The sequence below is a fragment of the Colias eurytheme genome, chromosome 24 (genome assembly GCF_061535395.1).
Source record: "Colias eurytheme isolate Ceu_HAF_F1 chromosome 24, ilColEury1 Martin Lab GWU primary, whole genome shotgun sequence".
In the NCBI taxonomy this organism is placed as follows: domain Eukaryota; kingdom Metazoa; phylum Arthropoda; class Insecta; order Lepidoptera; family Pieridae; genus Colias; species Colias eurytheme.
This window is the reverse complement of record NC_143003.1, coordinates 4,130,947-4,157,930: the sequence shown is the minus strand read 5'-3', so window position 1 is coordinate 4,157,930 and position 26,984 is coordinate 4,130,947. Positions and strand designations below refer to the sequence as shown.

At 32.2% G+C, this 26,984-nt stretch overlaps 2 protein-coding genes across 4 annotated transcripts in view; one reads left to right on the top strand and one right to left on the bottom strand.

The window, feature by feature from the left end:
* Positions 1-26,984, top strand: part of anne (polyamine-transporting ATPase anne boleyn) — a 47,423-nt gene continuing 20,439 nt past the window's right edge. The window contains exons 1-5 of one of the 3 annotated variants that reach the window (XM_090115828.1): positions 1-113; positions 22,519-22,580; positions 26,270-26,437; positions 26,541-26,611; positions 26,721-26,830. In XM_090115828.1, the coding sequence (XP_089971954.1) occupies positions 22,533-22,580; positions 26,270-26,437; positions 26,541-26,611; positions 26,721-26,830 (397 nt within the window). In that variant the 5' untranslated portion in view covers positions 1-113; positions 22,519-22,532. Of the gene's footprint in view, positions 114-22,518; positions 22,581-23,083; positions 23,687-26,269; positions 26,438-26,540; positions 26,612-26,720; positions 26,831-26,984 lie in introns of those variants that run through there. The other 2 variants (XM_090115827.1, XM_090115826.1) reach the window with 2 other exon arrangements.
* Positions 20,075-22,384, bottom strand: Polr2L (DNA-directed RNA polymerases I, II, and III subunit Rpb10). The gene is made up of 3 exons (XM_090115863.1): positions 22,204-22,384; positions 21,382-21,482; positions 20,075-20,328 (listed from the first exon to the last, which is right to left on the bottom strand). The coding sequence occupies exons 2-3, from the start codon at positions 21,474-21,476 to the stop codon at positions 20,220-20,222; spliced, it is 204 nt and encodes a 67-aa protein (XP_089971989.1). The 5' UTR covers positions 21,477-21,482; positions 22,204-22,384; the 3' UTR covers positions 20,075-20,219.

Here is a 26,984-nt window from a genome sequence, read left to right as displayed (position 1 = left end):
AGTTGCAAGCTGTACGCTATCATTGACGCTTGTGAATGTTACGCGAATCGTTCGCGACGTGACAATGGTTCTGTGATTGTGACTGTATTGTGACGGTATAGACAAACATACAGGTAATCTTGTTTGTTTATTATGTTGTAATCAGTAATCTAAATTAAGTGTAACTAACGAAGGTTAAACGAAAGAAGAAAGTTACAGAAATATTTTCCAAAATTTGATTGTGTTTTCGTTGATTGTTGTTATTGGACGGATGGAAAATGCACCATAACGTTTTATTCTGTAGAAACAAGAGTTAGGTACTTGCCGAGAAATATTACGGTTATACCTCTATCTATAAGTACCGTTTTGCACTTAATATACAATCCAGCATTATAGGCTACTGCAATAGACGGAGGCAGTGTTTTGAAAATAATATATTTTCAAACAAGGCAGAAAATAATTACTAGAGTTGTTAAATTTTACGATAACTCTACATTCAAAAGTAAACCAGAAAGGTACTAATTTAGTTTAATTACAGTTATAATTAGCCGATATTTTAATACTGAGAAAATAGAGCTCAATGCTCATTTAACGACTCTTATAATTATCACTTAAATATATTACAAAAGGTACTTTATACATTTACTTATTATAGTTAAATAAATAACAGACACTACAGATTAGGTCAAATAAATCGGTACATCCCAGTTCGCACGCTGTATCTAGGTTTGATAATAATCAGTCGAGTTGATCTCTCCCATACTTTTCTATATGTTGACTACTAGCTGCCCGGCTTCGCCCGTGGTACCATGTTTACGTTTTCTCTCGATAAGACCCATCCTCGTACTTCAGGGAATATTACAAAAAATGAAACGAAACGAAATCGGTTCAGCCGTTCTCGAGTTATGCGCTTACCAACACATTGTGCGATTTATTTTTATATGTATAATGTTGACTATTAACTCTTGATAATTTCTATTTAATGTATAAAAAAAAAGATATCTTGAAAGATTATTCTAAAATTTTCCAAAACGTTAATATTACATACAAGGTACATTTGGGAAATTTCTGGTTTGCGTGCATTGGGATACACATGTGTGTCGAGTGTATAACCGATTAGGATTAATTTGCATACAAAAGATCGTGACTTAGATCAAAAGTCAAAACATAGAATAATTACCGGTTTCTGCGCAGACGCTGCCCAAATAGAAAAGCTAGCTAGAAAAACATCCTATTTTCTAATGTCTATCATTTATATGTAGGTAATTGATGACACCAATATAATGAGAATTTCCATTAGTAACTATTTAGGTTCCCACTCATCGATTATTAAATCATTAATTAATTATTAATTCTCTACTCATAGAGCAGCGCAGACAAGCATACTTACGAAATAAGATTCATTTTTGGTTTCGTTGACGCACAGTCTAAAGTCATTAAGTTACCTGGGTCAAACATATCTTGTGGTTACGATTAAATATATTGAGGTCGTCCTAACGAACCTACGTAGGTTTAACTAATGAATATTGTTATAAGATTTGTTATTTAAAACTTGGAGGACATTATTTTATATTCTAATGCTTACATATTCTCCCTTTTAGATTTTTATATTCCTTTTGCAACATTTACAAAAGTCCATTTTTTATAGAAGCATAGGATAAGAAGCTTAATTTTTAAATTAGGTACTTATCTTAAAAAAACGTATTTGTCGGTTAAAATAATGCATTGCGGTTTATTTTTAGAATACATATTACATACTGTATATATTAAATTTATTTCATGCCTGAAATAAACGAGAATTTCGTTCAATATCAACACAATCCATTGTTGTGTAAACAGTGATAAAGAATTCGTCAGCTTTGTTGTTGATTTTTTTTAATTCCAATTGCGATAGCAGACTTTTTAATTGCGACAATCGAGGAAACATTTTTTTTATTTAATTACTAGGAAATAATGTAGATTAATTAAGATTCTGAAAAGTATTTAGAAAATAATTGTTTGCTTCATAGATTGTTTAGGTACCCAATTATTTTACCAAAGCTGAAGGCGTCATGAGACACCACAATCTGGTATTTTATAGCATACCTAACCAGTAACCTCTCAATACCTCGTTTATAACTAGCGAATGCAACAAAAAACTTAATATTCAAATATACTTTTAGATTAGTAAGATGTAGATAAAGTTTATTTTCAGTCTTTGCATATGTCTATGAGTATAAAATGTAAATAAATATTTTTTAAAGAAAAAATTAACATCCTAGTGGGAAGTTCAACACTGATAGGTACTCAAGTCAATCATCAATCCATACTAATATTATAAATGCGAAAGTTACTCTGTCTGTCTGTCTGTTACTCAATCACGCCTAAACTACTGAACCAATTTTCATGAAATTTGGTATGGAGATATTTTGATACCCGAGAAAGGACATGCTACTTTTTATCCCGGGAAAATGACGCAATCCCGGAAATCCCACGGGAACGGGAACTATGTGGATTTTTCTTTGTTTGCGCGGGCGAAGCCGCGGGCGGAAACCTAGTTGGTGATAAATTGGTCGAAAAAATGGTGTTAAATAATTTAATAGACAGTTTTTTTAAGTTTTTAAAACATCTAAGTTAAAACATTATTATTTTATTATCTAAGTATAATCATGTATAATGAAGAATGCTACAAGCGCGCTGCAATATTGTATGTTTAACTCGAGTTTTAATAAACTCTCATCATAATTGATCCCAAAAATGTCATAAAGTACAACTTCAATGCTGTGAATATAGAAATTGGTAGGATAAATGGGTATTAAATTACAGTAATTATGATGTTAAGTACACAATATGTGCTTATTACATGTACAATAAAGATTGTATCTTGTTTGATGTTTTGTAATATTTGCATCAGTTATTTTTGCATTACTATATACGGAGAATACCTACATAAAATATAAATATTGTATTTTAAGAAATCAATAGTAAGTTAAATAGCCATTGACGATAGTCTGTACCCTGCCTATTACTAGCTGACCGTTATGTTATGCTCCCAGAAGGAAGACTACACATATCCCATACTAAAATAATTTTCTATGAAAATCAGAAATTCCAGAGATTAGCTCGTTTTAAACAAACTTTAGATTTCAACGGGTAATATTATGTTAGTAGGTACAGATGTTTTTGTTATGAACAATATAATAAAACCTGTTCATACGAATAAGCCTTCGATAAGCCGCACTTTAAACTTTCACTTGTTCTGTCACAAATATAATTCTATAATATAATATGTATTGCATAATTTTATGAAGAAACTATGTAGCTTCATCCCGAGTCGTTACACCTACTGGCTACTGCACCAATTTACTCTTCATTTGGCTTATATATCCTACTAATATTATAAACTAGCTTTCCGCCTGCGGCTTCGCCCGCTTTGTCTAAAACATAATAAATTATATACTAAAACCTTCCTCTTGAATCACTCTATCTTTTAAAAAAAACCGCATCAAAATCCGTTGCGTAGTTTTAAAGATTTAAGCATACCTACATAGAGACATAAGAGACAGAGAAAGCGACTTTGATTTATACTAGGTATGTAGTGATGCAAAAGTTTGTGAGGATGGATGTACATAGATTTTGGGAATTCAAATAGAAGTATTTTGTTTTTATTTACAAACACCTATTTTTCGGTTTTCGATTATCATAACCAAAACGAATGATGTTGAGGTCAAATACGAGGTTGAATTTTTAATAAACTTGTAAATCTTAGCTGTCTACAGAGTGGGTGGAAAATACGTAACCAAGTTTCGAAAGCGAGATGATACCTTTGCCAGACTTCCAAAGATAAATTACACGTATTTATTATAATAATATTTATTATTTGTATGCACAGTTGTGTACCAGTTGTGTTGCAAGAGGTAAATGACCTGTCTTTAGTTACAACTCGTTTATGCAAGAAAATCATACGTGGGTATGAAATAATAATGAACAGCTGTTGTTTCCATATATGTATATGCAATAATTGGCCAGCTCCTCCATAATTCTTAATTTCAAATAAACCATACTATTATAATTTCTAATATAAAATATTATCTGCGACCATACTTAACTTCTGTTCCAATTATAAACCAGTTCCTATACTTACTCGGACGAAATCAGTGAAAATTTCCTCCTGGAAACGTGTCACGTGAAAAGTCTTTTTAAAATTAATCACACAGATATAATACTAAATTTATATTACTCAAGTAAACATGAAATTTTTAAGAAAGAAAACAAAATAAAGTCCATGTAAATTGCATTTTTTATACAATCATCATAAGTAGGTAAAGTACATTTTTCAAAGAAAAACACTTCGATTAAGCAACATAATGAGAAAAATGTATTTACTAATTACTACGTTGAAACAAGTAAACAAACACGGATACTCTTGATGATATTCAACGATATTCTACGTGATATTTAATTTAAAAATCTAACGATATTTATTGTCAAAACTAACCGGCCAGTATATAGCAGCCCGGGTGGCTGATTACTTTGATAATCTATATACATATTTGTATATATATATTAAAATGAAACCCGTTTTCCTTGGTCACGGCATCACGCGTGAACGGGTGGACCGATTTCGATAATTCCTTTTTTTATTATATTCCTTGAAGTACGAGGATGGTTCTTATGTAGAGAAAACGTAAATATGTACCACGGGTGAAGCCGGGGCGGACCGCTAGTATGTAATAGATCTGACTGTATTGTTAAGTATAACCTTTGACAGTAAACATATTTTGCAACTTCCGGTTTCTTATACTCAAACATTCTGTAATACGCTACTTAACAGCATAGGCCATAGCACATTGTAATATACCTACGGTATACCTTACCTTTCATAAGTGCTTATTTACAAAATTATTTTACTTATATAACTAATAAAGGGCCAAGATAAGAGAATATAATATAATAATAATATAATATATGGAGCCCAGGAACAGATAGAAGACGTCGCGGAAGGCCGAAGAAGAGATGGCGAGATGAACTTCACCAATTTAAAAATGACTGGTTTTTATTAGGACAAGACCACGATTCGTGGAAGCGACTTGGAGAGGCCTTTGCTCAGCATTGGGACACGACAGGCTGATACAATACAATACAACAATATATAACTACAGAAAGATAAAAACATTCCATCAATGCATTTAATAAACATTAAAGTGTTCCAAAACTCATTTCCGTTACCAATTCGATTAAATTATCACTGTAGAAGTGTGTATTACGAATTCACACATGTATGAAGGTCTTCGACCCATCTCAGTATTGAACTTGACACAGTTTGCGCAGCCCCTGCCTGCCAATTATATCATATGACAGACAAGTACCCATAATCGTGTACCATTTATTGTAACCACCCATATGTGGGTACCATTTAAGGCGGCAGTACACGGACCGCTTCAAGCAGTTGAGACCGACGCGGACGGCTTGAAGCTGCGACCGCGCGTTGAACTATGGTCATTCATTCACTGCCGTACGCGGACTTCTCGAGCCGTCGCGACTACCTACTTCAAGCCGTCAACTGCTTGGTTTGTAGCGACAGCTCGAGCAGTCCTTGTACGTCGCTCAGCCGTTAACTGCTCGAGCAGCCCGTGTACGGCCACTTACTGTTTGTACCCAACAACACAAGTAGCATCCATACACATGTACCATGTATTGTAACCCCGTAAAAATTCTTGATTACCTATCTTATTTACCAAGTGTGAATGAACAAGTTTCTCCATAAATCATAATACTTCTCAGGCAATACAATTCCTTTCGCACGACATATAAATCACGGGAAATCTAGACATAAGGGTCATCAAAGTCCTATGATTAGTTTCAGCTATTTCTGATCATCGTTTATATGTATTAGACAGACATTTCACGTCAACATTTAATTGGAAGGGGACCTTGTGCCCCCCTCGATATGATATTATGTCGTGTATATGTCGGAGGCAAATTGTATAATTTCGCCATTTACAAACGGTATCATTCACAGACATAGATAGACTACGCAAGTACCGCGATCTGTATGAAAACCAAGCGTGTCATATTTTTTGTACTGACCTTGACGCGTTATGACGTCACGAGCGCTTTTTAGTGATGGTAATTTCATTTTACGCTTAAGGGCGCGTATAAAGTCAAATCACCAATCAACTTTTAGTTGATACGTGTAATATTCAAGACCAAATATAAAAAATAAAATATATGTAAAACTTGATGATATTTTCGATTATATTGTCAGATCAAAAACATAAAATATTGAAATTGACTCGATAGAAAAAATTCACGAAGTTACCTCTAAATTTCACACTTTTACGTTTTTTACTGGACATGGTAATACTTATTATGATTTTTTTTTCATAAACAATTATATTAAAACATTTGCAATATATTTGTCAGAGCATTTTGTGTAATTACTTTTAGTTTTGGTTTAATCACGATAAAACACTTTTGGCGCTTACTATATTTTTAATTACGCAAGAAATCATCTTCCATCGCACGTTCCGGGAGCTAAAAACATAATTCTATTTCATACATCAGACGCTATCGCTCCGTTGAGACGAGTAGACCACGCTAAAATTGCTGCGCCGTGTTTTATAATTACGCCGAATATTGATTTGTTGAAAATGGTAAACAACAAAATGAAAAGACTTAAGAAACGAGAACTAAAGAAGATTCAAATTGAAAAGATAACTAAATGTCGAAGGTAATAATGTATATAATGTATAATATAATAGTATTGTTATAATATTAATAAATAATAATTATAATATAAAAAGATAAGTCTTGATTTACCTATTTGAGAAAGTTTAGTTAGGTAAATAAAATTCATAGTGGTACCTAATTCTTACAGTCGCGGTGCAATCAATCAAGTCAAGAAAGATTTATATTATTATTATTACTATAGGCAGATCCTATGTTCGCTCCAGTAAATAATAATATCAATAATATGTAAACCGGTTGTGAATAGTACATATATATTATATTTACAATCTGTATTAGATAATCATACATAACATCTATACATAGGTATAACAAATTCGTACGAAAGTCAAAATTGTACTTACATTGAATAGGTATTTTTTTTATAATATACATATGTATATGTATATATATAATATATTCATAATCTGTATTACATAGTAATATGTAGTACATATCTATACATAAATATAGTTTTTAGAATTTTTGTATGTGTGTCTGTATGTAGGTATGTCTGGGCTCTAATTTTGGTGCAGATATAGCTTGAGACCTGAGAAAGGTCATAGGATGAGTTTTATCCCGTAAATAAAAAAAACTGTCTGTGTTTGTCTGTTTGTTTGTACACGCTAATCTCCGGAACTACTGGACGGATTTGAATGAAAGTTATTTTGTTGTGTAGGTACTATTATATTATCCGGGAAATATAAAATAATAATTTATTTTGAAAACTGAAACACCTGATGCAGAACCGCAACAGACCACCTAAACTATAGATTCATTTGAGAAAGTTTATCCAGGCGAGTTTGGATATTATTATTTGTGTAAATTCTGTAAATTCGTTTCCGCGAGTTGAGTATTCATGCGACGATATTTATAGATACCTACATTCATAGTGCAACACACTGCCTTGCCTACAATTTACAAAGACACTTTTTATACTTAGTTATGTAGGTACCTAATTCCTACGGTCGCCTTGCAAATGCAATCAATCAAATTGACCCTGTTTGAAAGTAATTTACTAATTTCACAGAACAATTTTAAATTTGGAAAATGTGGACCCTCACTCTCAACCTGTGTCTACTGACTATTGCCACGCAGAAAAAAATACTCCAGAAAGGTACCTGCTAAAGTTACCAGCTGTCGATAAAATAATACGTAAATTTCGAAGAACTTTGTAATATTTTATAAAGGATAATTTTTATTTTTATTTTTAGAATAATTGCTGAGTCGAAAAATGTCGTACAATCTAATAGTCCATTGAATAAAAAGTTCTAGAGTGCGTGAGTTAGTAACGTAAGATGTTTCTTCGGAAACATGTCAAGAGTCCCTAGGTAATAAACATACTAAAACCCCGGGCCACTAGGAGGAGCCCCGGAGTGGGGGGAGGGGGAAAATGGGTCCATTTTTTCATTTTTCGCTTAAATCTCAAAAACGGTACATGTTAGAGAAAAACTTTCAAGGAAAAGTTGAAAGGCCATAAAATTATCTACAAGTTGTACCTGAATCATTTTTTCCTATATCCTACCGTTTCTGAGTTATACGCAGTAAAACATGATTTTGGCTCAAACAATTTCCACATCAATCGATCAAAAAATATTTCTTTCTTCCAAAAAACTCAAAAGTGCTACTTGTGACCGGTACTGATAGATTGCTCTTAATTAGGTCTATAATTGGTAAAATAAACACATTCCTCCATGGAAGCCTTTAGGAGGAATCGATTGTCAAAATATTATATTATGGTAGTTTGAGTTACTGAACTTGATCTTTTTATTTTTTTCTTCCAAAAAACTCATAAGTGCAACTTGTGACCGGTACAGATAGATTGCTCATAATTGGGTCTATCATTGATAAAAATACCAGATTCCACCATGGAGGCCTTTAGGAGGTATTGAATTTTATTAGGGTAGTTACGATACATGAACTTTTTAACTAACTACCCTAATAAAATTCAATTCCCCGTAAACGCCTCCATGGTGGAATCTGGTATTTTTATCAATGATAGACCTAATTATGAGCAATCTATCTGTACCAGTCACAAGTTGCACTTTTGAGCTTTTTGGAAGAAAAAAAATAAAAAGTTCATGTATCGTAACTACCCTGATAAAATTCAATTCCCCGTAAACGCCTCCGTGGTGTAATCTGGTATTTTTAGCAATGATAGACCTAATTATGAGCAATCTATCTGTACCGGTCACAAGTTGCACTTTTGAGTTTTTTGGAAGAAAAAAATAAAAAGATCAAGTTCAGTAACTCAAACTGCCCTAATATAATATTTTGACAATCGATTCCTCCTAAAGGCTTCCATGGAGGAATGTGTTTATTTTACCAATTATAGACCTAATTAAGAGCAATCTATCAGTACTGGTCACAAGTTGCACATTTGAGTTTTTTGGAAGAAAGAAATATTTTTTGATCGATTGATGTTGAAATTGTTTGAGCCAAAATCATGTTTTACTGCGTATAACTCAGAAACGGTAGGATATAGGAAAAAATGATTCAGGTACAACTTGTAGATAATTTTATGGCCTTTCAATTTTTCCTTGAAAGTTTTTCTCTAACATGTACCGTTTTTGAGATTTAAGCGAAAAATGAAAAAAATGGACCCATTTCCCCCCTCCCCCCACTCCGGGGCTCCTCCTAGTGGCCCGGGGTTTTAGTATGTTTATTACCTAGGGACTCTTGACATGTTTCCGAAGAAACATCTTACGTTACTAACTCACGCACTCTAGACCCCCCTTGGAGGGACTCATTCAATGGACTATAACCAAATTAATCAAAATAAAGTTCTGGAGGAATGTGTGTCGTCGACTGCGTATGTTTATTTAAAAATAGTATCTATACTCGCTATTTCGACAGACTTTTTTTACGGATTCGTGCTCTATACTGTTTCCCTAATATTGTTTTTTTTTTTATATATTACATACAGACAGTTTTTACTTTTTTTATTGTTTTATAATATGTATAGATTATCATTAATAATTATAAACAAATAATAATAAAAAGACATATTACATAATTTGTGATGATTTCAACTTCACTGTTTTATACAATTATTTTAGACAACATACCTACTAACTACCGAAAATACGCGTTGAACGAGCGAAGAATATTGTGTATAATTTAGCGTGCGATGAACTTTACGTACGTTGGATGAGCCGGGTGTATGAGGGTATTGTGAGGGCGCGCGGCATGGCGCGTAATGTGCGGGGCTTAATCGTAGAATTATCTGGCTTTATACGCCTTCTTAATCGATTAGGACGCCACTCGCGCGGCGATTCTAGTATCGTCCTATCCCATCGAAGTAAATCGAAAGAAATCAGATCAAACTAGATCTATGTCTAGGTAGTCAAATAAATGAATCGTAATCGATTACTAAATCGATTCAAGACAGAAAAATGATAATTACCATAGACAGAGGAATGATAAAATAAAGTTTTAAACCTTTTAATATTCTAACAAGTAAACTAATGTGTTTTAGCTTTTTCTTACATATGCCCATTGTGTTACCATGTACTACGTACTAGAGAGGCCATCGAAAGAAAGTAATGAAACTGTCAATCAATTAATCTTTATGTCCCGTTGCATCGATCCATTTTTCTTTTATGTTCGAGTTACTTGGAAAACTGAAAAAACAGACATAGTCTAAGCAATAAGGAGTTTTCTTAAAAAACTCCCAAGATGACACTTTAACTAATGGCGTCCATGTCATAATATTTATTTTTAGTACCTTTGTATTAAAATACTTAAAAGTTCTAGGTCAAGTCCTATTAAATGACAAAAAAAATCTAAGATGCCTTTTTTTCTGAAAAATTGCTACTTCATATTATCATTTTTCTATTCGATTATAAAATCGATTAGAATCGAGAACTGTTGCATCAAATGAACATCACTAACCACAAAATTGGACAGAAAAATGAGAACAGAAAAATGAGAAGACGCTATTCATTGCTTGTTATCATACGACGCGATCTTTACCGTGCCAAGTAAAAGCCGCAATGTATTCCGTATGGTTTGGTATCCATGTTTGTCACGATCGTTTTCCACAGATATTCTTTATTTGATTTTAAAATAAATAGTGCATATTCTGATTAGAAAATTACTTACCGGTGGAAGGAAACATCTCCGATAACTCGGCCACTCACAGCTGTGGAGTTTCTACAGTTTATAACGGCGCAATTCGGCATTTTACTTTATTCAGCTTCACGTCTTTCCTTGGCGAACTGCAAGCGCGGACTGAGTGTAGGCCAGCGTCAAGTAAGGTTCATAAACTTAGTTTGGACACGGGAAGTACATACACTCGCTTAGTCTATCTTGATACATGTCTGTGGTATCATTATAGTCTGTCCACTATAAGAATTGCTTTTTGACAGCTCGACGGGTGATACCAGAAGTGATGTTCAAAAGATTATCGATTGTGATACCATTTCAATTATAAATTCAAAATATTATCATAAATCGAATCAGGTACGTAAATAATAATTACAACGTAAACGTACTAATAAGAAATGTAATAATAAGACCACATATCTATGCATTGTATGTTAAAACTAAACTAAACTAATATTTTATTATTTATTGGTTTCTATCTTACAATTTGGTTGTCTTTACGTTTAAATTATATAACATAATAGATAATAGAAGAGTTTTTCTGTATCGGATATATTTTACAGAGTATTTCTATCGATTATTTTAATCTATCGACCCATCATTGAATAATTCTGTGTAGGCATCACTAAGTGGGCGGGACCTGTCCATGAAGTACGATAATTATTTGTATGACATTTTAACATAGACAATACAATTATACATAGGCGTGAAGCTGTCAAAAAGCAAATAATATAATGGACAGAGTATAGTTTACATTTTTACAAACACTAGGCATTTTGTAAGTTTGGGAACATATACATTTTGTTTAGGTTCATTTCATGAACAGCACGCGAAACGGTGCTCCGTCAGATCGCAACAGGCTCCATATAGACTTGTATAGTTACTATACTCTTTGATATAGACGTTCTGAAAGAGTAAATGCTCGGTTCGTTTGTAATCAGCGAAATTATCAGTTTGCCTGTAACATATATAGCAAACTGTTGCCATCGTGTGCGGTGTGACCAACATTCTCGTTGGTATGGTACTATCGCTGACCCGATTATCTGCAATATTACAAAAGCAGGATTTAAAAGAAAATAGTAGGTACCTACTTACCTAATAGTACCTAATACTATTATCATTGACTATGAACAATCAACAAACCAACATGCCTTCGTAACTTACAAAACAAAGTGCATAACTATATTAACCCTTAACTAGAGTCGTGGGTCCAATGGACCCAGGTTGAGTTTTTAAAGTCTCGTTTACTCCACGGCACTTACCGCAGAACCTCCCACTGCTCAGTACCTTCCTATAGTACGCCGGAGCGTATCCTGTGAGACAGACGTGTTCGGCTCGGTACTCCTTAGGTAGGTACTGACCTTTACAGGGGTCCACTGGACCCACGACTATAGATACGTATCTTTTTTATTTTCGTTATTAAATTTATTATTGTATTTTTATTTAGTTTATCGCTATGTAGAATCCCAGAAGTATATGTGTTGATAACGAAGAGATGTTAGAACAATGGTTAAATGAAGAATTGTTTAGAAATGATGAAGACTCCGATGAAAACTCAACACCTACCCGTATTGCAGAAACTAAATCAGATAATGAGTTTTCCGATGATGATGTAGATTTTGTTGTTAGATTGAAATAAAAGGAAGCGATGTTCATTCTGTTTGCCTGGCAAAAGAGCAAAAACTGTACATTTATGCACTAAATGCAGGGAGCCCATATGCATGACTTGAGCAAATATAATTTGTAAATCTTGCACGTAATTAGGGATTGCTATTTTTTTATATATAAGAGTTTTTAGTTTGTTTTTGTTTTTTCTAGGAAGCAACATACTTTTTTTAGTTAGATAAAAAAAATTGATTTAAAAAAAATAAAAATTTCGTTGAGATTTTTAATTTTTGTAAGACGCCTTTTTGTTGTATAAGAAAACAACGACTGATTTTATAAGTGAAATTATGTTAAGTAAATAAAAGTTCTAATTGTTGATTTTTATAATATATATTCTTCATAAACTAAAATATCATATTTTATTTAAATTTACATAAATAAATGCATAAATAAGTAATAATGACCATTTAAAAATACATGGGTCTAATGGACCCACGACTATACACACGTAACAATTGTTCACGACTCTAGTTAAGGGTTAATTAGTTACTTAACTAGGTACAATTTGAAAATAAATAAAAAAATAAAAAATTAGCAGAAGTGAACTTACCCAGTTGGAGAGAGTGTGAATATATGGTGTGAATGTTTTTGAGTGTGTTCGGTTTATATTATGATTGATTCAGGTAAATGAATCAAGTAAGGTCACGTCCAATTAAAAGTCCCATATGCCAGTTATTAACTACCGTTTTCAGTAGATGATAATTTAATGAATGAACAAATAAAATGTTTTGATGTTTATCATTATATTATGTAAAGGGAAAGGGAAATCAAAAGAATCTGTGACCGGTAGAGGTGTTTAATCTTATATTAAGAGCCACTATATATAGTTTCTTCGCTCAGTTAGATGATTAATAATTTAAGAGTTATGTACTTACATTGTACTTAGAAGTATAATTTTAAGTGGTTATGATGACGAAATTATATCGTATTTACACATACTTAATATCAATGAATGTTGTTATCTATCAAGTACTTGCTATTAAAATTAAAAACCTATCACCACAGACTAATAATAATATACTGCTATCACGCATTCATTCATCCTTGAGTGCTTTTCACCTATAGTAGGTAGGTATAGGTATATAATACATAATATAGGGTGATTTTTTTGCTGGTTTCTTTTTGGCAATACTGTTTTTGATAGATCACGCGTGAATCGTGTCTTGTGTCTTTATCAAACTTGTTCAGTTTGGTCTATAATTTAAGCATGAATCGACTTACGAACGAACAACGCTCGCAAATTATTGAATTTTACTATCAAAATGCATGCTCGGTTAAGAGAGTGTGAAGTCGGTTAAGAAGTGCGCGATGCACTTCTTCGATTGGAGATTTTTTTTTTGCCCAAAATGGAAGAATTGGACATGCCTCACATGTGGTTTCAAAAAGACGGTGCCACATGACACACGGCACGCGAAACAATAGCCCAATTTAGAGCCACCTTCGGCGAAAAGTTTATCTCACGTTTTGGGCCCGTCGATTGGCCGCCTAGATCGTGTGATCTAACGCCTTTGGACTATTTTTTATGCCTACAGGGATAAACCAGCAACGATTGACGCACTGGGAGCCAATATTGAAGCATTTATTCGTGATATACCGGCCGATATGTTGTAGAGTGTGCCGAAATTGGGCCTTGCGAATGGGCCATCTAAACCGGAGCCGCGGCCAGCATTTGCATGAAATCATCTTCAAACATTAAATTATATTGATCGTTCTATCGATTCCATTATAGATTACAACAAATTTTTCAAATTTTTTGTGTTTTTTTTGAAAATCAAATCCTAACCTATTAAAAAATCACCCGTTATAAGTTCTCATAATTTCGTACTGTTTACTACAAGGTAGTTACCCTTAACACAGTATTACAATAGTGCCCTTAATTCCTATTACACGTAGTATATTATTATTAGTCTGTGCTATTACATAGTTTAAATATAATAAACCTAATTACTGATAAATACCGTTACAAGTTTAAAAATTATATTATAACTAAGTATATCTTGTCACTTATTAACCGACTTCTTTTATTATCAATACCATTTGTAAATATTGGGTCACTTTCCAATGCTCGAGTCATTGTATAAAACTTGTTTGAAACCCATCAAAACTGGTTGGCTTGGTCATTAAATTTTTACTTTTTTGGATAATTTGCTTTTTATTTTTATATTAATTAGCTTAAATAGTTAATAATAATCATAACCGTAGAATGTATAGGGTGTCCCAACAAGAACGCAAGATTTAAATTTGGCGCCATTCGAAGTGTCATTGTTTGACATATCAACAAGTGTTATTTTTTTTTAGTAGAAGGTATAAGGTTAGTGAATATGGAACGCTAAACGAAGGATCAACGCATTCTCATAGTAAAATTTGTTTTACCAAAATAGTGAAAGTTTTGCGGATACAGTACGCAAATTGCGATCAAAGAAATTGCGATCAGTAAAAGAGATTAATGGAAAAATTTGCTGAAACTGGGTCTGTTAGTGATGTAAAGACAACAACGCGCCTTCGACCGTCGATCAACCGAAAATATCGCAGCTGTATGTGATGATATCGCTCAAACTCCATCCATCTCAATTCAACACTGAGCTCCAAAAATTGGTGGTTCCGAATCCACTATGCAGCGAATTTTGACAAAAGATTTGCGTCTTGCATGCTGGAGGGGATGTGGTTTCAACAAGACTTCGCCACATGTCATACAGCCAGAGAAACAATACAATTGCTGCATCAGTCATTTCTCGGTCATGTTACTTCACGCTTTGGGGACCATAATTGGCCACCTAGATCATGCGATTTAGGGGTTTTTTTGAAATCGATGGTTTATGCGATTAACCCTTAATTACTCGCGTCCATATAGTTACACTTACGCTCGCGTGGGGTATATTTAACCCCAATTTTAAAGGTACAATAAAACATATTTTTAATGACATACTTTTATTTTTATTATAAAAATTAGAAAGAGACAACATTGTTCTAAATTATAATACTATTTTTAATCAATATAAATATAATAAACTTTTAAAGATGAAACTTTAAATTTAGTAACTTTTTATTTAATACATTTATCACATATCATAGTGGCATGGTCGTGACAAACTTCCTGGTGGCATTTGGCACATATAAATCTTGTTTTTTTATCCTTTGTGCTTGGACAGATATGGCACCTTTTATAAGTTGTCGATGGACCACCTCTGGAAGTGGGGCTAGGATCCTGAACATGAGCATTTTTTAGCCGTTTTTGTATGGCCCTAGGCAGTGTGTTAAATATAACCATAGGCCATATTTTTGTTCGTCTGCCGTAGTTATAGTTAGCACACATTTGGTTGAGTTGTGGTCACTCTGGATCACGTCGTCGACTACCTCATCTTCATCGGAACTATCTATGATGCTTTCTTCGTCGTCTTCCAAACGCTCAACAATCTGGTAGTCAGAAAAAAGCTTATTTGCCATTTTAGGCGTTCTAACCTAAAACAAATAAACATAAAACAAAGATAAGTAAAAAAACGAACCATTTAGTATATGTACTGCACATTATAAAATAAAAATACACATACTCACTCGTCCAAAAAAGTTGCACGAATACTCGCGTGGGGCAATATATACCCCAGACGCGATCTCCTGACACAACCACACGACATGGAGCGGCGCTCGCGAGTGATTCACGGCAGGGGATGGTATTTAGGCAGCTACTAAGAAAGGCACGCAGGTAGCTTTAAAAATGGCGGAGATACGACGCTTCAAATACGCCGTGGGGTTAGATATACCCCACGCGAGTAATTAAGGGTTAAGCCGACGATGACTCAAGCCTTAAAAGACGAAATTGGACGCTGTATTAATGAAATACCACAGCATTTATGTAAAACGGTCATTGAAAATTTCATTAAAGATCGCGTATGTGCCAGCAAAGCCGCGGTGGCCATCTCCCTGATGTGTTCTTCCAAACAAAACCTCATCTTGTCTACTTTACGATATAATATAGTTTTCACAATTTTATTTTTAATATCTGCGTTTTATGTCAAATTTAAATCTTGCGTTCTTGTTGGGACACCCTATATAAGAACTCACTGTTAGGGCCAAGTCAATAAAAAATTGCAAGGTCATATTCTTATATATTATACCTTAGTTAGGTAGTTATGTGTCAAAAATGTTGTAAGTTTATTACCTACATTAGCTTAGCTACTTCCGCATTTATTCGATACCATATTCAAATTAAAATAGATTTGATAATGTGTAGATTAATTATAAAAAGGTATCCGTCCGAAAATTTTCACAGAAAATTAGTTAGCTTTCGATAATTTATGTTCTTTCAACTATAATTGTTATTCCCAAGTAGATATATTTGTAAATTGTAGGAATAATAAAGAACATTCAAATTAAATTTACATGTAATAATACTTCGCTAATTTCCATTCGCATGTGTCCTGTTTTGATCTGGTTTTGACTTTCAGCTTGTAGGCATATATGCGACTCTACCACATATAAAGCATACATATTTATCGAACATTTATGAATGCACATAATTAAGTAGTTATTTGAGGTGGATTTTTTTTATTTTATCGTAAAATTCTTATCGTGTTAAATTATTTCATTATACATCTCCATTATAATGCTTATGATTCATGTAAAGGACCTACTTCTCATATAGTTAGTTAATTTTTTTAATATTAAAAATTAATAAATGTGTTTAAAGGTACATATTTGGTGTCTTTTTACCAATTGTTATGTGTTAAAAATAATATAGCAATAGAACCATGATATAGTGATAATATAAAGTAATTGTTAAAACAATTAAGTACTTTGGAATGAATATTTCATAAAACGTGAGTTTTAATCTAAAAAGGTTATTTATTGTAAGGTTTTTGTGCATAAATTTGCATCGTAAAATATTTATCATTAAGCAAAGCCGTTGACAAACCTTGCAGAATTTACCTGTTGCGATATTTACAAGGTTTCGTTTATTTAATACTTACTCTGTAAAATGTTTTTTTTTATCTTCATCCAAGGGATTTTCCTTTTTACCGTCAGGGACATCCCACCGGCATGAATCACTCACCTATTATATCAAGTAAAAATATTACCGAGAAAGTAACAATGATGCATTTATATGTAATGCAGTCCTGGCTCTTTGGCATTCTTTTGACGTCTTCTACAATATATACTTAGTAGACTACAGGCCCGTGTTGAAAAAATTATGGGTCATTTGACCCACCAGGTGACCTATCTAGAACGATATAAGAGCATAAAATAATAAGATTCAGCACTATGACGTCACTTGTAAGCTGTCCACCTGAGTGCAGATGAGAATTCGAAGGTTCAGGTAGAGATTTTCTCCCCTTGTCTCCATGATTTTTGTACGGCGTTGCGGAATAATTGATTAAAAGTAGTATAGAAATAGTATTTGCTACACCAATTGGCCATTAGTTACCATTTTGTCTAATGTCTTGCATAGCTATATTTTATTATAAATAATAATTTACCTAATAACAACAACAAATTCTATGTCATATGTCAGTGTAAAGATTACTAAATTACTTACATTTTTTTAAAAATGTGTGGATAAACGTAGTATAAATTGAACTGCTGTGCCGGGATCACGAGTGAATTTTAGCATAGCTTGCGACCCCTTCACTGAATTCTCGAAAACATGCCCCGAGTATCGACCGATGCGTAAACACGTTCTCCATGTAAAAAAATATAAATAGGATTTATGATTTTCAGCAACCCACGAAGGCTCTCCACATTTGACGTTAGGTACCTACCTGTAACAAACGCCGCGGCCGCGCCTAATCTCCTAACTTTAGATATCATTATGGAGGAGATTAGGAAAAAGAGCTATTTAATTTATAATCTCAACAAACATAATATTTATTTAAGTATTAGCTCGCTGTTTTTCTAACTAAAAACGCAAAAACAAATACTCCATGTAAATGTCGCTGTTCACATAAAATGCATGTAGTTTTTATGGTCAATCATGAAACATTACCGAGGTGTGTTCGTTCCGGTCGTTTAACTTGGATATTAACCACATTTTCTGACCTTCGCGATTTGTACTGCACTAGTGGGGCATGACTGATGTCAATTGATGTAGCTAACAAACATTACAAATGATGACCCAGTTCTAAAACACTAATTGTATGTTATCTTTATTATTCCTTCACCTTCAGTGAAGAGGAATAAAATCTAATTATTCGTTACACCCATTAACTGAAACGCAATAAAATTAAAATTTTCTGCATTTTATTATAGAAGGCACTGAGAACGCAATTTTCCGTGATAATTAGGTGGTAGTAAAATTGTTTATGTACTTACCTTATCAGTTGCCTTCAATCAAAACAAATAAAATGTCTAGATTTATACGAAACTTTTCAAGCATAATAAATAAACAGGCGAAATGAGAAATACCTTTTTCTGTAGTCGTCAACTGAACCAATCACATCATCATCATATTTTACTTGCATCATAGTATTGCATTGTAGTCCTGTAGATCTTATTTTGAACAGTTAAATGCAAATATGATGGATAAGGTTTGAAGTACCTACCAACACTCCCGTAGGCCGTAATCATATTTCAATAAGTACGTATGTAGTTAGTTATGACTTTGCATCTTTTGCAACATTTCCGTGTCCTCAATAAACAAATAATCTTGCGCAGTTCAGTCCGTTCTCAGGCACGTTGTAAGATTGCATTATGAGTTGTACAAAGTAGAACCTATTACTTATTAGTAGTAAAAACGACGATAACCAAGAGTATGTTTGCGTATTAAATCCAATGATAAGGTACCTAATGACTAATGAGCCGAGTAATTATAGCACTAACCTTTTTTCACTGCAGTAGATTTGAACGTACTGAAAAATGTATATAGAAAAATTTGACGGTAGATCAATTTTAAAGATACCTTACCGACATGAGGGAGGCAATTTTTTTATTATTTACTTGATATCGAAGTCTGTGTTTTAGACGTCCAATATTAAAATATAAACGTTGTTTTAAAGTAGAAAAACATTGTAAAACTCAGAAACACTAAATTGTACAGTGTACACTGACTTAAAACGTCCGTTAAAAAGTTACATATATAAAAGCACAGATAAAAGCGACAAAAAGAGATGGCGCCACCGTAGCAGAACGATTTTATGTACTGAATTTTTTTTTAACTGTGTCAGCAGATGAGGTTCCTTTATGGTTCAACCTCAGTCAAATGAATATCATTTTTTTTATCTCAAGACACTTCCTTTCATTTACAACTGTTATATTCCTGATTAATGTATTTACTTTCAGCGTGGCGTTATCAATTTGAGTTATAGTTTACACTTTTCAGCATAGTTACAGCATAGACTAAATTCTTAAGTAATACAGTTTACAGATAAACAATGTTTCGGAAACAGATATGAGTGTGTTTTTATATCTACCTATAAGCTTTTTTTTCATTGGAGGATGCGTTTTCATACCCTTCAGGTTTCTTACTTTTGGTAAACGAAAAAACACTATCTACTATACTAATATGTTAACTACTACTATGCTACTTCGAAGTATAAAAGCGGTCGTAGTCTTCGTAATATTTTATAAATCTAAATATATAATACTCATGCAACATCATCAATTCCTATAAATAAATATATCACGATTAGGTTTTTATATTTACTATTTATTATAAAAAATTATGTACAAATTAATCAAACCTTTGTTTTCGGCATGTTTTGCATACATTGGGATCGCAGCAATTACAAAACCAGTTAATCAGTAATTTATTACAAAAACTAAACTTAAATCTACTTTTCTAAAGGAGCGTAATTGAGAAGTTTTTCAATCAAATCCACGTGACCCAGCAACATTCGTCTGCAGCAGTACCTCTTAAGACCAAGGGCGTCTAACGCGTCACTGAAACAATAAAACTTACGTAAATCTCTTTTAAATACATATATCACTGAATAGTCCAATAAAACAATTGCTATAAAATGGGTTATTTTACTTGATGTGTTTACCTACGTTATATTAATTTTATCTAATGCTAAGGGGGTTTACCACTATGTTTTAAAGCAGTACTTTTTCCAGTGTAGGAAAGTGATGGACATATACAGGTCGGCTAGAGTTATCACTTTCTCACACTGCAATAAGTACTGCTATAAAACATAGCGGTAGCCGGTAACTACCTTAGTAGTTAGAAAAATTAATATTTGCTAAAACCTAGAGTGCACTGCATTCTGCAATATAATATGTATTTATAGATCAAGTAATAAACAAAAGTATTTTTCATAATGACTGAGTATAAATTCTTATGACTCTTTTTATAATTCAAATTTAAAATTAGATCTTAAATTTCATTCCGACTGCTAAATCTCGGTAATTTATTTATTTATTACATTACATTTAATTCAGGTGACAGACAATACTAATAATGAGATGTAAATAATCATTAAGTTATTACCTTACCATTTATATCTTTTTCTTAGTAAATAAGTTCGTGTGAAAACATAACTTTAGAGCATTTTATAGAATTATATATTCTTTAAGATAAATGGAACATATGAAACAGTATTGTGAAGAGAATAACAACTCGTCACGCACGTAAATTATCTTCAGTGACTGGTTATTGTCATGAAAATGGCTGCTAATCTTATGCTTACATAGACGATAACAGTTTACAACTCGGTGACGGTTAAAGACGGCATTAAATTATATGAGTTCCGTTTTACAAGGTGGTTTAGTAAATTTTTCATTTGTTTAAACTATGTTTAGATAAAGGCTAATCTTAAGTTGTTTAGGAATTCACGCTTAAGATAATTTCTACTTTTATTTTAATAAAATGGACTAGACTAGACTAGACTAGACTTGCTCAAGAAATCTTTGAGCTGTATCATGAATGTTCTACAAACAATCAATCTCTTCAGCTTTATAATATTAGTATAGATTCATAATAGTTTTAACACTCACCCCTCTGTATATTCAGCTTGAAGCAAACCCAGATATGCCTCCCATTTATTTCCAATAACTTTTCCACATGTGAAACAACGCACTGGTATAATCATTGTTGCCTGTAACAATAGAATATTTATAGAAAATATTCACACACTTTTTAAGAGAAACATTGCCTATCATTAAGTGCTGGTTATATTTACTTTTTCATTACTTTTGCATAAAATTGTTGGTCACAGTATTAGTAAGGTATCTCTTCAAAATATGTAGACCGATTTTTATTCTAATCACAATAATAGCATCTTAAAAACACACACTTTCGGGTTTTCGCAGGAAGGCTAAAGGCTGTCTGGAAAATGTACAAAGATACCAAACTAACATTTACGGCATCAATATTGAATTCATTATATTTTAATTCAATAGGTGTCATTTTCATAATGTAAAAGTTATCATGTATGGATTTGCACTTATAGGTATGCATAACTAAGAAAAATGCATTGGCAAAACTAAAGTTAGGAACACAAACCAAATTGATTAATTGCTTAAGTTTTTTTAATAACTTAAACTTCAGCTATACATTTAATAGACTAATAAACAATATAGGTATGCAAAACAAAGAAATTTCAAAGTTGCAAAAAGTAGAAATTGAGGTTAGAATAGTAGTGTATTTTATATTTCGTATTTAAATATACGTATCTTAAGCATATTACATTTCAATTCAATTTCTTATTTTATCGTAATTCTAGTAATAAGTTGAAATATGCCGCTTATAATCTTGTAATCAAGAAATAATCAAAACATAAAAAATATGTTTAAACGTTTGGAGCATCAAAATCTTACCTTTAATAGTGGTCAAATGGTGGACAAATGGACAGGTGTTAGAAATTTGCGACTTATATGATATTAAATACACTCAGGGTTACTGAAATACTTTAATTATTTATTGAACACAATAAAACAACAAACCACATGAACCGCTTGATATTTCCATTTGTTTTTTGTCAATGTCAGACTGTCAAGTGTCAGTGCGAGTTTCGACTGTGACGTATGACGTTTCGATTTTGCCGTTGCGTTACGTCGAATATGTTCCATTCTACGAACAACTATTTGTATCTATATTTTATATTATAATAACTGTTTTTCCTTTTGTTTCAGATTCCGGCCAAATCATGAGGTTGAGCATGGAACAATATCTGAATTATGACGATAGTCAAATGGTACGTTATTATATGATTTATTATACATACATATTATACACCGTTGCAGTTGGTTTGCACTGTGGTTTTCACTGTGGCCACTGCACTGTGCGATTCTTAAACCTTCTACTTTGATACATATATTAATACGTGATATTTTAAAATTATTATTATATATACAAACAATATAAATATTTTACGTTGCGGTTTATAGCCGTACTAATACGCGGATCAATTAAAATCAATACGGAAGTTTTATGATATGAGGTTCGTTTCGAATAGTTTGTATGTTGTGTCAATTGAAATCTTGTGTATATGATAATTTCCACATAATTTCACTGTTCTGTGATAACTTCCTATTAAAAATATTAATTTTAATTTGATTTTAATAAACGTACTGAATTACATAATAGTTCACCCGACCAGCTATTTCATATCCTGTTCAAGATTGACAAATGTAGAATGTCATGTGACTGTCAAGTTGACTTGCTATTGACAGTTCACTTTTGTCAATTTGCGTGTTTACAAAGAGGTTTACAATGCTATACAAAGAATAGATTTCTATTTTCTAGTTATAAATACATACAATGAATTATGTATAATAATTAAATTCAATTAGTAACGAACTCTTCTCATATTCTGTTACTTATTGAAATTAAAAGTCTCACGAGAACATGCATTAAGTAATATACCATAGTGTCTTCGAATTTCGAGGTCTCAACGCCCCTGTTACTAGTCCTTTATATTTTCTAGTGGGTAATTATACGTCTGCAGTTCTATATTCATTAGTTAATTACTCAATATCGTTCTTCAAGTTTTTATTTATTGCTATTTCATTACACAAACAATCATAAAATTCCATTCAAAATAAAGAAAGAAAAATATTAAATTTACCTAAATATCTAATCGCGTTGAAAACCAGACATCGATCGCATAATCTAAATATGGAAATATGAATTGAAATGGCTAGTGATAAAAAATAAGGGAAAAATAAATAAGAAGACCAATAAAAAATGGACTCCAATGAAGATATTCAGCCACTCATACAGTATGGATCAATTGAGAGGACCGATTTATTATTGGGAATTAATAAACAAAATTTGAACATAGATCCTGATTTTGAACAGGTAATAAATATTATTTTATTTGTATAAAATCCTTGTTTGGTGGACATGAAGATGTTAGTTTTTGAGGTTGATTCTATACTTGATAATAATAAATTATTCAGGTTATAGTGTGAATTTAATTATTAGAATCTAAGTTGAATTTTAGCAGTCTATTAACAAGCTGAAATAAAATTTAATTTTTCACCGTGCAAGTGAGCTTTAATAATTATTCATAAAATATATTTTCTTTAATAACGGGCTGTGTCCCGCGGGTTTATCCGCATTGCTCCGCTCCTGTTGGTCTTAGCGTGATGATATATAGCCTATAGCCCTCTGCAATAAATGGGCTATCTAACACAGTAAGAATTTTTCAAATTAGGCCAGAAGTTCCTGAGATAATATCATTGTTCTACATATGATGTATGTAGAGCATGTTATCTAGAGACTAGAACATGAAACAAGACCTAAATATGTAAATTATCTTGTTTATGATGTTTATTATTATAATTAATTAAACAAAGATATTTATTTATATGTATTATATAGCTTGTAAGATAGATTTGTCATCAGCATATAGGATTTCTCTTTTGTTTGTGTATTTTATTAAGCTATTGCGTAGCTTTTATCTCAGACTTTGAGCGCGGCGACCAAATGTAAAAATTCCGGCACAGCAATGCGATGCTACGCAATAGCTTTATCGCGGTAGTCCTCGTGTGCCACATGTATTATTTCTAATTTTTTAAATGTATTAAGGAAATCCAAAACTAAAAACATATTTTTTTATAAAATTGCATCAATATTCATTTAAACATAAATATCTAAACAGTCGTCATATAATAAATGATTACAAGTTATGAAAAAATTACTATTATACTAATTCTCTTATCACTAAATATTTCTGGGATTATCTTGAATAATAAAATGTAACAACTGGCCATTTGTTTGGAAACAATGAGATTATTATGTAACAAATATCATATCATATTTTGTAAAGCTACATACAACATGTCACATGTTTTCATGATAACATGAATTGCAAGTTGTTTTAGTAAAAATACCTACCTAAATTTGTGATGTAATAGTGAGGATAAAATAAAAAAATCACTCAAAAAACATTTAAAATATACTTGCTTAAATAAAAAATTATATTTTAATATTAATGTATGCTTAAAAAATTCACAGCTGTATCAGATATTAAAGGATAACGGTTAATGAAAATATATTTATCTATACTAATATTATAAAGCTGAAGAGTTTGTTTGTTTGAATGCGCTAATCTCGGGAACTACTTGACCGATTTGAAACATTCTTTCGGTGTTTGATAGCTCATTTATCAAGGAAGGCTATAGGCCATAGGGTATATATCATCACGTTACGACCAACAGGAGTGGAGCCACGGGGGTGAAACCGCGCGGAGCAGCTAGTATTTAATATTTTAAAGTCAATAAAAGAAAATAAAAATAGTATAAAGTATAAGTTTATATTTACTGTGGCACTTGCCTGTAAAAAGAAATACAATAAAAACACAGGTAATTTAACTAAAATGGATATAATTTCTACTTATTTGTAAGCCTTTTCTAGCAGAAGTGGGCTTAGAGGATGAAAGCCTATAATTAAATAAAGTATTGTTATTAGATTAGTATTTAAAAGGAAATAATATGTTTTATTTCTTTGTTCTACTGATGGAAATTGTATTTTAAGATACAGCATGTGCAAATTATATTAAAATCTATAATTATTTAAGTTTAAGAATACAATATATTTCAAACAATTACTATAAACAAATCTGGAAAAAATAGCAATTATGTATTTTTAAAAGAGAATACATCTCTTACCTTATTTCATTCTCACAAATTACATTAAAGCAGGTAGGTGACATTTTTCCGAGTAGGATAATATTATTGCGACTTTGATTCCATTCACTTTTTAGTTATGCTATGTATTGAAATAACATGAATCATTTTAAAATTTACTGTAGTTTTTTTTAGCTAAATTAGTCTCATTTTACTTTATATAACACCTGTACATCATAAAAGAAAATAATTTATTCATGTTTATTGTTGTAACGAAACATTTACTAGCAATAAATAAAAAGACCTATATTTTATATTAAACAATGCTATGATGGAAAATACTTACAGTAGTTTTTAGTATAGGTAATATATGTTAATATAAATTCTGTTACTCCATTATCACTATTGAGAGGTTTCATTGAAATCTGGAGATTTAAAGACCCTTAGTTAGCTTGAGCACAGAATATAAATCCCATTAAAGAATCGAAAAGTAAGAGACACGAAAATGATGCAGCAAGTCATGAGACCTTATAAATTCTACTTCCTATCCTTCCTACTAATATTATAAATGCGAAAGTTTGTGAGGATGTGTATGTGTTTGTTTGTTACTCTTTCACACAAATACTACTGAACCGATTACAATGAATTTAAGCCCTCATATAGAGGCTAACTTGGATTAACACATAGAATAGGTTTTATCCCGGAAATACTTTTCTTTTCTTTGAAAGGAAAAGTTTACTTGGAAAACGCGGGCGAAGCCGCGGGTGGAAATCTAGTATTAAATATATTTAAAAAAAAAACATGTTTTCAGGTCGTCCATGGATATCGCAAGAGTCGATGGAGGACTTACCTAACATATTTCCTGTCAGTTCTAACATGTGGGGTTCCGTTTCTGGTGTTCCACTGGTTGCCGAGACTGTTGCTATATGCATCTTCAGTTAGATCCAGCTTTCAAGAAGCTGACCAGGTTTTAGTCATTGTAAGTGTAAATTTTCGACACATAATAAATCCTTTTTAAATTTTCTTTTGGATAGGAAGGACATGAAAAGACTTGGAGACTATAATTATTTTTTCGTTTTCAGGAAACATATCAGAAAAAATGTAAAACTCACTATATACACAAGATATTAGTTAAAAATATAGCAGATCCTAGGTATGTATGGTAAAAAAATTGAATTAAACATTAAAAAATGATTTGGTATATTATTGGCCATAATGATGATACTTATTTCTAACTAAAGTTAATTTTGTTTATGTTTTAGTGGCCTTTTAAATGAAGGCTTTGAAGACGAATTTGGAAGTGAAAAAGTACCTATAGACAGTGCTGATGATCTCTATACTCCTGTACATTTGGAGGATGGCACTACTTTAAGTAAGTACATATACAGTTTATACCTTATTTAGTTGCACTAAATTGCACGCCTCATAAGCGAAGCGTTGAGGTGGGTACTACTGTCACTTCGCGCAAAACATCTGATTTTTCAAACTTAAAATGTCTTTATGTATCATACATTGCACTTGTAAGA

Excerpts from the sequence above, each read along its gene's own strand:
- Polr2L (XM_090115863.1), bottom strand. The coding sequence starts at position 21,476 with ATGATTATACCAGTGCGTTGTTTCACATGTGGAAAAGTTATTGGAAAT. Across the intron at positions 20,329-21,381 it reads CAAGCTGAATATACAGAGGG|TGACGCGTTAGACGCCCTTG; the intron begins GTGAGTGTTAAA and ends TTATTGTTTCAG.